This window comes from Anarrhichthys ocellatus, unplaced genomic scaffold (assembly GCF_004355925.1).
Source record: "Anarrhichthys ocellatus isolate YVR2014 unplaced genomic scaffold, GSC_Weel_1.0 scaffold24, whole genome shotgun sequence".
In the NCBI taxonomy this organism is placed as follows: domain Eukaryota; kingdom Metazoa; phylum Chordata; class Actinopteri; order Perciformes; family Anarhichadidae; genus Anarrhichthys; species Anarrhichthys ocellatus.
This window is the reverse complement of record NW_022280054.1, coordinates 5,657,277-5,669,776: the sequence shown is the minus strand read 5'-3', so window position 1 is coordinate 5,669,776 and position 12,500 is coordinate 5,657,277. Positions and strand designations below refer to the sequence as shown.

The following is a 12,500-nucleotide window of genomic DNA, read 5'->3' as shown; positions in this document are numbered from 1 at the left end:
AGAGGAGATAGGTTTTTTTGGCCGATCATACAGCAGGCCTGAAGTGAAAAATGTGTCATGAGAGACCAAACGCCATTTATGGAGCTTTTATGCGTCTTATTCGCCCGGCTGACCCGTTAGATAAAAGCATGCCGTGAAGCTACAGCTCTTGATCTCTCTAACCACTAGTACAGACCTGGCCCAAATATGGAATATGGCATTAAATATAGGTGCGCTTAATTCTTATCAGACATTAAAACCTCAAGGAACAGACAGACTTTCAACATAAATGAAGCACTCTTCATGTTCTCTCCAGTACTCAAAATGTTGTTGTAAACCAGGTCTGTACCAGTTAACACTTTGTCCTCTTCTTTAAATTTAAAATCCTCTAGGAGGAAAAAGGCCAAGAGTGTCTTTGTTAACACGTACAGCCATCAATGTGCCACAAAAAAAAAAAAAAAGGAACACATTGACATTTAAAACAGGGGAGTGAACTCAAATGTTGTCTTGGTCTCAGTGTAGCTGCATGTTAGCTCTAACATGTTTCAGCTCGTTCTCTACAGCACGTAGTTAATTGGCAAAGAGGCTGATCCAATTCTCTCCAAAGGCCACAAGAAACATGATTTTGTACAAAACTAGATCGCCTCCTTTCATTTCTCTCAGCAGAAGAAATCTAATATACCTAGAAAACTTCCCCATCTTTTGCACCTTTTTTTCTCCTCTTTACACATTTTTAATGGAAGAAAAGTTAAGCTTCCCAGTGTTTCCCAGAATCAATGATGAAAGCACTTCCAAGTTCATTCAAACGCATAGCAGTCCACAAAAAAACAAGGCTCTCAGTTTCTCTCAACGCGGTGTTAGCTTTCATTGAATTCTCCTGTTTTATGCTACATAAGTGTACACTTTGCGGTCCTCCGGTGTTCGTGCCAAATATTCCCTCTCAATGAGTCCTTCAATGCGCTTCTTGATGACTACGGGACTAGGAAGGAATCGTGAACGCAGCTGCTGCGTGACCTGTGGAGACACCGAAAAACAAGAGCAAATCAGTACACCGTACTTTTCATCCTGTCACCATCATCATCATCACCATCATCATCATCATCATCACCACTACTCGTATTTGCAAATGCAACCAGTTCAGCTGACTGACCTCTGCTACTAGAACATTGTGCTGCATCTTCTTTCTGGACTTCATGATGCGAACGATGGCAGCTTCGATCTCATGCTTCCGGTCATCGTCCACTTTCTGTCGCGTCTCCTTCCTCTCGGGGTCCGACTCCCCTTGTTTAGCAGCCACTAGGTGGTGCATAACAGAAAGGAAAATAAATGCAAAAGACAAGTACTGAGACCAAAGGCATACATATACTTTCCCCAAATAAATTAAATCATTTGACTGTGAGGTGAAAGGTATTATTTTCTGTTGTTTTGTTACATTTTCTGCGTGCTGCACAAGGCGCCTGTTACTGTAAGACTAAAGGAAACATGATGTGTACCTGTCTGGATCTTGACACGGTGGAGTTTGGAGGTAAACTGGTCATTAACTGTAAACACGTGGCCATTCTCGATCTCCTTGGACTTGGGCTCCTTGGTGAGTACTCTCTGAGTGGGCTTCCCACAAGCCAGAGACTGCAGCGCTCGCACCAGCTCCCTTTCTGGGATGTCCGTCTCCTGCTGGATCTCCTATACAGGGTTGAAGGATCAAATATTAAGCAAGACATAACAGAGAGAGGAAAGCAGGAATCGGAAACTGCTGAATTTGTCCACCATCAATCAGGATGTTTGTCTTTCTTGGCTCGGTTAATTGTTTTCGGCAAACTAGGGGACCGTAACACACTGTTAGACTGTGTCGGGCAGTATGGTGTCATACTGTGTACCTCAAAGATGGATTTGTCTCTGTTGTTGAAAAGCATGAGGATGGTCATCTGAAAAGTGGAGACCTGCAGGATGTGCTTCCTGGTGTTGGAGCCGGTAACCTGGGCTCCTCCCACGACCACCTCTGACCCGTCCTCCTTTTGATATGTTCGGGCAGAAGATCAAAATCTAAAAATACGATTCAAAATCCCCTTCCACAAGAAATCAGGTTTTCTGTTGCTGAAAGTCCTCAAAATAGTAGATAGTCGATTTCCCTGTTACTCAAATAAATAAAAAAAAAGTATCACAAAATGACTTGTTTTAAGTTATTAATAACATGTAGCTGTGTCCATTACTCGTTGGGTTTACAATTTTAAAAGATATTTTTAGCAGTACATTTAAAAAGTACCACTTACACTTTGAAAATGAAAAACACATTTTAGAAAAACATTTTCAGACCTCTGACCTTTGGAAACAAAACAAAACTGCCCCATTGACAATGCATTGCAAACAAAGTTACCGAACTAAGTTTATTTTTTCATTGTAAAACACGTACACTGTCCCATCAACAATATCCGTAATCTGTTCTATGGCATAATCACAGCATAGAGTGTTTGATAAATGTGCTGATCTTACATTTGAAAGTGACACGTACCTTTTTGATGGGGCCGTAGAAGGTGGCGTTTAGGTCTGCAGAGCCCATATGGTGCTGCAGTGTGAGTTGTCTGCCGCTGTGCTTACCGAGATAAAACCTACAAGCAGAGGGGAGTCACTCCGGGTTAACCTCTAAAAATAGCCAATGTAGCACAATGAATCCAACTCAAGTGTTAGAACTTTCTGTAACAGGCCCGGGGAGAAGACCATGACAGTACAGAAATATGATGATTCTATTTCTAGCAATACACACAAGCTTATATTGCCAAGAAATGACCAGGAACTGAAGAAAGTTGTTACTCTGGTCAGCTTCCAATTGTAAGAAAACATAATGTGGCTGAGTAAGAGGATCACACATTTCAGAAACCCCTCGTCTAAAAACAAAGCGCTGTTATGAAACCATTCATACGTGAAAGAAATAAACTCCTAAATGTACAACTGACCTTCTAAAGACTTCGAATGCATGTCGCGGTGACGGGGGGATGTTGCACTTTGGTGTTGCTGATTGTGTTGGCCAATATCCTGTGGTCAGGACTCTGACCGTGAGATCGACCCCTCCGAGTGACACCTGAAGTCAGACAAACACAAGACGCACAATCCAGTTTCAGTCTACGCTGATGTGATCACACACTGAGGCGCACTGATGTTTATTGGTGCAATGAGGTTAGAAACAGATCGAAAAAAAGATATAACCTAATTAGACAAAAAATAACAACTAGCTGATGACACAAAAAAGGTGCATGTGCTTTTTATCCGAAACAGATCACGGTGTTGCATCCGAGCAAATTCAAAACCTCTAAATTTAAAATAGGTTTGAAAGGACTTTTAGCTATAAACTAAGGGAAAAACGAACACAAATAATTAGTGTGTGCTTAAGCAAACCAAATGACAATCAGATACAGTGACAGAGACAGAAATTAGCACCATGTATTCCAAGGATACGGATAGTTTGGTGCATAATTGTTCTTATGTAACTGAGTCAAGCAGCCTCACACAGGTCGGCTCATTATTTTGACAGAATGAGTCGTGGCGTGCAGCGTCTCCTTACCCCAGTTGTCTGTAGATGTTGTCTGAACTCATCCATGGTGGTGTTGGAGATGCTCATATCCCGGAACATGCCCTCCAGTTTAGAGGTGAACTGACAGCCGCACTCGGTCTGAGCAACAGAGACCAGAAGAAGGATGACATGTAGTTAATCAAAGCATTGCATAGGGGTTCATACACCTCTATACCTGTAGGCAAGATCACAGAATTTCTAAGTTTCATAGATAACAAGTTGTCATCTAGAGGCTGCAGGTTTTTCATTCCTGCAAAATCGTGACAGAAATCTCATTATTGTGCTGGACAGAACTCGGTTATGTCCGCTCACCTTGAGCTTTGAGATCATGTTCTTCTCAGAGTCATCAGAGACACTCTTGTTGGTGAGCAGCCGGCGTGCGAGGTGCTGCTTGTAGTACCTCTCAAACACGTCCTTCTCCTGCATGAAGCGGAACAGCACCATGGCCTTGTCCAGTATGGACTCCACCTCCTGCTCCGTCAACTGGACAAAAAAACAAGAATGATGCAGATTACATAGGATGCTCGTAAAACAGAGTCAATAATCTGATTAACCCCCTTGGACACACAGGAAGCTATTTCAGCGGGTTACACATTGCAAATGATTATCTTACCCCTTTTACTCCTTTCTTCAGTTTGTCATCGATGAAGAGTGAGAGGTACTCGGGCGAACGAGAGTTGAGGTTAAGGAAGTACTCAAAGTCGCCTGCAATGGTTTGCTTGAAGAGCCGGTCGTTATTGAAGGAGTCCTGGAGGAAACGGTCGAAACGTGACTTCAGGTCCAGCAAACCCTGGAGGAAAGGAGACAAGGATGATGAGGGATAATCCAGCAGCGTGCAGTAGCTTAACACAGCTATTACAACAGGTACGTAAGTGTGGAACCGCAAACAGCGGAAACTGTTTCACACAGGAGCTTTAGATGAAAATAACAAGACTTTAAAATAAAGTGCCTTCTCTCTAGTGGCCTGAATGACCTCACGTGTTTTTCAGTACTGTGCAACGACACAGTGTGGTCAGAGACCATCATGGCTTGTGGCCACAAACGCAGCAGTTATCCTCTGCTGGGAGACTATGGAAGTACATTATGGTCAGAGCTCTGCACGCAATGGTGTGCTGCAGAGCCAGTGGAAATGACTCCACGAGCTCTAACAAGGTTAGGTCTCTCTCACTCACCTAAAATATATGCGGTAGACGGTTATAGTGTGCTTCAACCGAGCGCTCGTGACATCAGAACGGCAGCAAACTAATTGAACATTTTACAACACATTCCTGCAGATTCACAAGACCGAGCGACAACACCCCTGCGCTCTAATCTCCCGACGCCCCGTCGTCTTACCTGGATGTAGTCTACGGGGTTCTTCCCCTCTCCCTCCTCTGACACCAGGGCCTTTCCTTGCTCCCGCAGGTACGAGCTCATACACTCACACATGGTCTTCAGCCCATTGGGAACCCTGCTGAACAGCTTGTACATGCACGCCAAATCTGTGATGGATATGCACGAATACACACACGTTAGGAACATATTTCTATCAACTGAGAAAGACTGAGTAGCTGACAGCTGCTGAGAAGGAGGCTTATTTGTGCGGAGTAAACTAAAAACACCTCCGAGAATACTCGTGTGAAAATGTTTTCTGAAGCTACGGCACTACAGTCACAGGTTCGTCTAAATCTAACACTCAAAAGTACATTCTTCGTATTGTTTGCGACGTGAGCAAAGGGAACATTGTGACTGCATTACTGATCCAGGAAAATATACATCTCTTGCAAGTGACAGTAACACAGTTTACTAAAGAGCGTTGAAGCACGAGCAGCTCCCTCACCGTCTGTCTTGCCGTTTTTGAGCATGTGGACCAGGCCAGAGTTCTCCATCTCTACGATGGTCTTCATGTGTTTGGAGATGAGCTCACGTTCCACCACCTTGACGATGGGCTCTTCTGTAGATTTATCCAGGCAGTGCATCACCCGCTCGATCTCCTCATTGATTCTGGCTTCAACCTTCTTTATGTACACACTGGCACTGTTTTCTGCAAGGAACTTCTGGCTCTCCATCTAAGTGTAAAAGAAAACATGTTGTTTTTCAAGCACCTGCCATTTTTCACACCAATCTGTCCTACCTATACTACAGTATATCTATATAAATTGTGTTGTTAATCCTTTCATTTATATGGACCCCAGAAAAGGAAGCTGTAGCCAAAATAATTGGGATCCAAATAAAAACAATGAAGTGTCAGGGGAAGTATGTTCTCCCACTAACCTGGAAGAATTCTGCAGACATTTCTAAGAACGGCGCCTCAAAGTCTTCTTCGTAAACAGACCTCCCTTCAAGGCCGAGGATCATCAACATCTGGCAGGCATTTCTAATGGCCCCCCTGGTGGAGAGGGAGAGGAAGCACAATCAAATGAAATAAATGCAATGTTGAAGGTATAATATGCGGCATTTTCCCAAAATCTGCATTTACAGAGACCCTGTCAGTTTGACCAAGCAACACACAAATGTGATTGATAGCTCTGTTATTGTTTAAAATGAAAATCAAATTAGTGTTGTCGTCATGCTATGAAGCCTGTCGGTGAGTCTCCGGCTACCTGTCCACCACCTCCCCTTTCCTCTCGCGTGCGATCATGTCCAGCAGCGTCTGTCGGAGGTGGTCTCTGATGCAGCCGTAACGCACCACTTGATCCCTAAAGATGATGAGACCCAGGTTGTAGACATTCTCTACGTTGTTCTGCTGTACGTACACCCGATCCTGTGAGATAAACGCACAAAAAGGACAACCTTGAATACATGCGCATCTTCCTCCTCAACTTTAAACATCGTTAAATGTGTTTCTGTGTCCTCCCTTAAAGTGGGTTTAAGCTCAACTGCTGTTTAATTTAATACAATCACTGAATACATACACTTTAAAACTGTTTCAGGTTAATTTTCAAATACATATACGGTTCTGTGTTGATATGTAACCAGTGTATTTCCACACACGATCTGGCACAGACAACAACAGACCTGCATAGACATGTTGTATGAAAGAGAGGAAAGTTGGTTTGAACACAGGTCAATCATGTCACAGGTTGTCATTTGTCATATTTGATTCGTTGCCTCCAAATCAGAAGCCATTACGGCAACGTTATAGTTGCTGATACAATCACAAAAGTCTTATTTTGCTGTGAATATCACAATATTTAAGAGTAAGAACCAATACTTAAGTATTTTATAGAAAAAAGGCAAATTGTATGTCATTGTTTTTATAGTTGTATCTCAGACAATAACTGTGTTTTCCTACTTTAAATCTACAAGTTTTTCTAAAATGATGATATTCATTTGTATAAGCCTGTTGTGTTCTCCTCACTGATGAGTGAGATCGTTAAGCTGTGTAAACATCAGCTACTCACCATGTACATCAGGATGTCTCTGATCATCACCATGGCTGTTTGATGGTCATTCCAGGCCTGATTTAGGGTCTGAAGGAAGTTATTGTTTAGGGAGTTGAGGACATCTTCTCGTACCTTCGGGGGGAAACAAACACACAGGAATGAGGTGGACATGCTGTGTTCGTGATGACGCAATGCCTGAGCACAACAACAAACAACTTGAAAGCCCCTCGGCGAAGAGAAAGAACGCTCTTGTATTAAGCCGACACTTAGTTTTGGGATATCTTGTTGATGCGGTCTTTTAATGCGACTCTACTTTGCTGCTTCTTTAATACCTTTTCTCCACACAACAGCTTGATAACAGTCAAACTGCAGTGTGACTCAGCATCGCAAGAGTCTCTGTAGAGTAAGATTCTTAAGGGCACACCGACCTCCTCGTTTTCTCCTTCTAGACAGATGATGAATGATCACCTCTGCTCTTACTAACGCACATGATCAACCCTCACAGACTCACCAACGCCTTTCTATTCACAGCCAGATCAAATGTTGAGGTGCGAGGTAGACGCTCACCCATAAATCTGAATATGCCTTTAAATCAAAGACTCATTCTGCACACTCGTGATTTACTTATGAACTTATGATTATGAGGTCCGTATTGGTGCGGATAAGATGTTCTGACAATTTCTAAAGCTGCTGGTCCGTCACATTATTCAATAATCCTTGGATATGAAAACCTACCTGGCGATTTGGATTGTGATATTAATAATGATATGACATTTAGACGGACGTGATGGACCACTGCAAATAGGCCTGAGCTGAGAGTGTACACTCAAACAGTGTCATTGTTCCAAGAGATTTCTCATCCCCAAATCCTTCACTCAAGAATTCTTAATGCAATTATACGGCTTAAGAGAATTTTGTTAAACCAAACTGTAAGTAGAGTGACTGTCCCAGAGGAACGGGTTCACAGTATATCATAAAGTTGTCACTGTTTGGTTGCAGTGTCTGAGATAGGTTTGTAGGTTTTTAGTCTGCATGTAAACCATTACTAGCATCTTTCTTTTGGATCATTATTAGATGATTAAAAACACACTCGGGTGTCGGCTCTCTCGTCTTTGAACTGCCGTGAGTTGACGTTCCCCGACTGCTTAATTTACTAAACCTGCCAAGTTGAGAATGTACGTTCAATTAAGCTGTTAAACCACCTGGCTGCTGTTCAACAGCAGGTCGCTGAAATATTGCTCATTGGGTTTCTGCTCAGCGTTCACGGATATCATTGCCGAGCGTAATTTGTTGCTAATTATGTGCAACAAAACAACAAATGACAGCCCGGGAACAACATTCACTGAAGGGTTCGCTAACAGCAGGGATTTGAAAACATATTAATCGTAGTTACAGGATCAGCTTTGGACTGCCATCCCTTGCATTTTTACAAACTATTCGGAGTAATCCAATTAACCACCATTTAACTTGTCTACCATTTCTGTTACATTGGATTTCTTCACAAGGCAAACACAGTTTCAGACAAACGACCAGCCTTGTGCAGCTGAAACCCAACATTACAACTCAAGGACCCGATCCAGAAATCGGGGGCACTTTCCTGGCCAGTCACAGAAACGGGGAACCCATCGCACAAGACAAGAGTAATATCCACGGAAACTGTACTCCCAAACTTCCTCACAAGGCTGCTCGTGAATGGTGACAGCTCATGTTTTCTGGCAGTACCTCAGTTTTGCAAGGATGATACGCAGGCTAAGCAGGATTATGAATGTTAACATGAAGCCGACGACAGATTGCGTTTAGCAAAGGTAAGCTACTTTAACTTTAATTCCATATTTCAATCAAAAACTGATTCACATTTGACTTTATCTTTTACTGAGGTAACTATCCACGTGTCAGTTATCTTTTGCTACTCAAACCGTTAGTGTATCAACTATAATTTCAGCATTCCTAGAGATCCAGTCTTCGATTTTCACAGCAGGATCTCGTACTAAAGACGAGTATGTACCGATAATTATCTACTACACACTTGAGTGAAATGGCAGTCGCAAATACTTTAAACAAAAGCAGGGGCACAAAGCATGTTTTAACTCAATTTGCAATCAATGTCTCATCACTTGACTTCAAGTGTCTGAAAAATTAACCAAGGTGCACCTCTTTCCTTTGATGGAGCAAAGAAGCACATTTGCTTGCTGAATATCGGGATTTTAAGGGAGTTTGCAGAACGACTAATGTGTTTACAACCCGAGTAATTACCTCGTGTGCAATCTCAAAATCTAAAATATCCTCTTTGCCTGGTGCTTCTACAAATGCATGCAACCTGTGCAACTCTTACTTTGTTGATAAGGTGTTCGGTGACGACCTCCCGCAGGCCCGTGTACAGCTTCTCTCCGTGTTTGTGAAGCACCATTGTGTAGGCATTCCTGTACAGTTCCTCGAAGCTCAGGCCGCTGTTGTTCTTCCTCTGAATCTCCTGGATGGCATTCTTTAGGAGGTCCCAGATATTGTTGACATACTTCTCATCCATGGTCATCTGCAAAAGGTAGCCGGTAATAGGTTGAATAAGATGACTTGTATCAGAAGACCAACACAAAGATCTTGTTCCTAAATAAAGCATCATAACGCAGATAGACTCCCACCTCTGTGCAGTTTAGTTGTAGATGTAACATTAAAGGGTCCGTAACTTTAATTTTCTATGTTTTTTGGTATTTGCCGATGAACAAAGTGATTCAGGAGCCCGATTTCTACTTTGCCAGCCACCACAGACGGTCTGTAAACAACTATTTCTGCAGAGTACTGAGCTGTGGTGCATCATTATAATTACAAATAAGCTTTAAACTTAAGAAGTTCTTGTGGTCGTCCCAGGGGGACTACCTAATAGCAAAGACATGTTGGCCCAAAAGGAGACAACTTAATAAGGGCAACAGCTAGTGAGGAGGAACAATGCGTGCTCCTTCTCAGCAGGCAAGCCCAAACACATTCATGTCTGGATGCAGACAATCTGTCAGGACTAGGCCACATTCAACAGGCTTCACATCTAAAGGTGCTCTGTGTTAACACAATCACATATGTGGACACTGTCACACAAATTAAAAAGGACTAGAATGACTCATAGAGGAGTAAGAACGCAAATATGTGGTTGATGAACAGCCTCATTCAAGCCAGTCACCGATGGACTGAAATTTCAATTAAAGCAGAATGAGGTCAGTTCATAAATGAGGTCTGTCAGTGACGTGCAGACAAAGGGAGTGCCAGGTGGACGGCGAGAGGAATCCTAAAATCACAATGTTGACACCGGGTTAACGACAGAAACAAGACTTGCGTCTACTTCTGATCCAGCTCATTAATGCAACCCAGAACTAACCTCAATTTGTTCCCCCAAGCCTCCATCTACAGCTGTGCTAACGTCGCCGTTTGTTCTTTGCACACAGTTGGGAATTGAGCTGGCATATTATTGCACAAAAGTCAAGTCAAATGTAAAGCTCGGTGGCGAAGACGTCATGCATTCAATGAAAGAACCCCCCCCCCCAAAAAAAACAGTCAAAACAACAAGTGTCAAAGAGTCGATGCTAAAGTTAGCAATCGGCTATGGCGACAGATCTGCTAGCTAACGTTTTGGGTAGTTGTGAGGCAGTTAAACGTTAAAGACAATGATTAATGAAACTTCCCACTTTGTTGGCAACATGACAGAACAGCCACCGAACCAACCGACAAGGAGTGGGGGCGACTTGACCACATTCTGACTGCTGCACTTTGTTTACCGATAGACAAGTCATATGTGCCGCTCAGCTGGTTAGCCTGCTAGCAGTTAGCCAGCAGCCCAGACCACGGTGATCGAGTCACCGCCTGCCGGGCAGACAGAGCACCTACTGCGGTGTGCACTTACAGGAAAGGCCCGTATCCTCATTTTGGTGTCCTTCTTGATGCCGCTTTTGCTGAGATTGGACATGGTTGCCTTCCGTCCGTGGGCTCTGTATTCACATGAAAGTATTTTTCCAGGGAGGGACGGTGGGGGGTGACTACCGGTTTATGGAGCGGCCGTATGAGCTTTCACTCGACCCTCGTAGCTCCGCGTCCCGGCGGCACCGCAAGTTTATTGTTGACAGCCAAACGCCAAATCCGATAGTTGTTCATACAGCAATGGCGGATTACCTGCAGTTCTCATTGCGCAGAGCTCGCGCACTCCAAGTACCGCGAGAAAGTAATGATGTGGAACATTTTCTCAATTTTACTCGCATTACATTACATTACATTACATTACATTACATACAGTCATTTAGCAGACGCTTTTATCCAAAGCGACTTACAATAAGTGTATTCAACATAGGTATTCAAGAGAACTACTAGTCACCAGAAGTCATAAGTGCATCTCCTTTTTTAAACAAGCATCTAAGAGCATAAACCAGAGCAAAAGTACAGTACGAATACAATAAGTGCAACAAACTAATATGAATACAATACACTACTTATGAATACTTTACATGATCACATAGTTTTTGCAGGGAGTATTGATAGTAGATTTATTAAATAGTTGTCTATTCTGTACTGCAATTCAGTAATCTTTTTGTTACTTTACAAATAAAAGTAGTAAATACATAATAATAGCTTGATGAAATAGAAAGTGTAATTACTTGAGTAGCTGTACTTCATTTTTTATTTCCTTGAGTACTTCCTGTATAGCTACTTCTACTCAACATAGCTAACAAATGGAAATATTGTACTTGTAACTCTACATTTAACTGGTAAGCTTACTACTTTTGAGGTTAAGATTCAACATACAAAGCATATGATAAGTTCAAAAGATATGATGCATTGTTTTTGTGTATTCTGTTTAAAATGACCTCCACCTCCATCAACTACAGAAAATTGTACTTATAGTATCAAAAGTAGGCCCCTGTCAGTGTTATATTTACTACATGTGCATATTGTAAACTAAACTAAAATAGTTTCTCAATTTGCATTCTGTTCTATTCTATTAATCAACTGCGGTCAGATAATTTGCTGGTGTGAAGTCCACCACTGCGATTTACTTGTTTCTTGTTTTCCTCTTCAGCTGCACAGATTAGGACTCTTTCGTTCTACTGTATGTCAGGGAATCACTTGTTTTTTAGGGGATGTACAGTGTTAGCTATTCTGCTTTTTGTATTTCTAATATAAGATGGTCCTGGCCAAGTTCAGTTGTGACTGCATTATGTGGTGTTTTTGCTGCAATATGCACTTGTATAACTCTGTATGCAAGTATTTATTTGTTTGTGTCCCTCCTCTCTGATTCATGAATCAAATATTACTCCCACAGATAATTTAAAAGTTCTCTAACAAACCGGAATACCTTCAATCTGATTTCATTTGGGATGCCAAATGTAATGCTCTCAATTAAAAAAAGCTTTGTTTTTATCAAGGTTTTCCACATTTCAACTGGGTTGATTTGATTAAATACAGATTGGTATGGAAATAGGCATCATTCTAGGCATAACATCAGTTTAAAGCCCCAATAAGGACCCTTGTCAAATTATTAAATTATGCATATTCCCAAACACAATTCTGTTTGTAACATCAGTTATTTGGTTTAATAACCTTAATATATTATATTATTGGCA

General features: G+C 42.1%; 1 protein-coding gene across 2 annotated transcripts; it reads right to left on the bottom strand.

Moving 5' to 3' along the window:
* Positions 1–24: 24 nt before the first annotated feature.
* Positions 25–11,072, bottom strand: cul3b (cullin 3b). 2 transcript variants are annotated; one of them, XM_031860604.1, is made up of 16 exons: positions 10,790–11,072; positions 9,239–9,436; positions 6,925–7,038; positions 6,124–6,284; positions 5,795–5,909; positions 5,361–5,589; positions 4,877–5,022; positions 4,155–4,331; positions 3,854–4,024; positions 3,533–3,640; positions 2,928–3,052; positions 2,486–2,582; positions 1,854–1,988; positions 1,473–1,659; positions 1,130–1,275; positions 25–993 (listed from the first exon to the last, which is right to left on the bottom strand). In XM_031860604.1, the coding sequence occupies exons 1-16, from the start codon at positions 10,850–10,852 to the stop codon at positions 862–864; spliced, it is 2,304 nt and encodes a 767-aa protein (XP_031716464.1). In that variant the 5' UTR covers positions 10,853–11,072; the 3' UTR covers positions 25–861. The 2 variants fall into 2 exon arrangements, with proteins under 2 accessions (XP_031716464.1, XP_031716465.1); XM_031860605.1 differs by having other exon boundaries at positions 1,854–1,985.
* Positions 11,073–12,500: the final 1,428 nt, after the last annotated feature.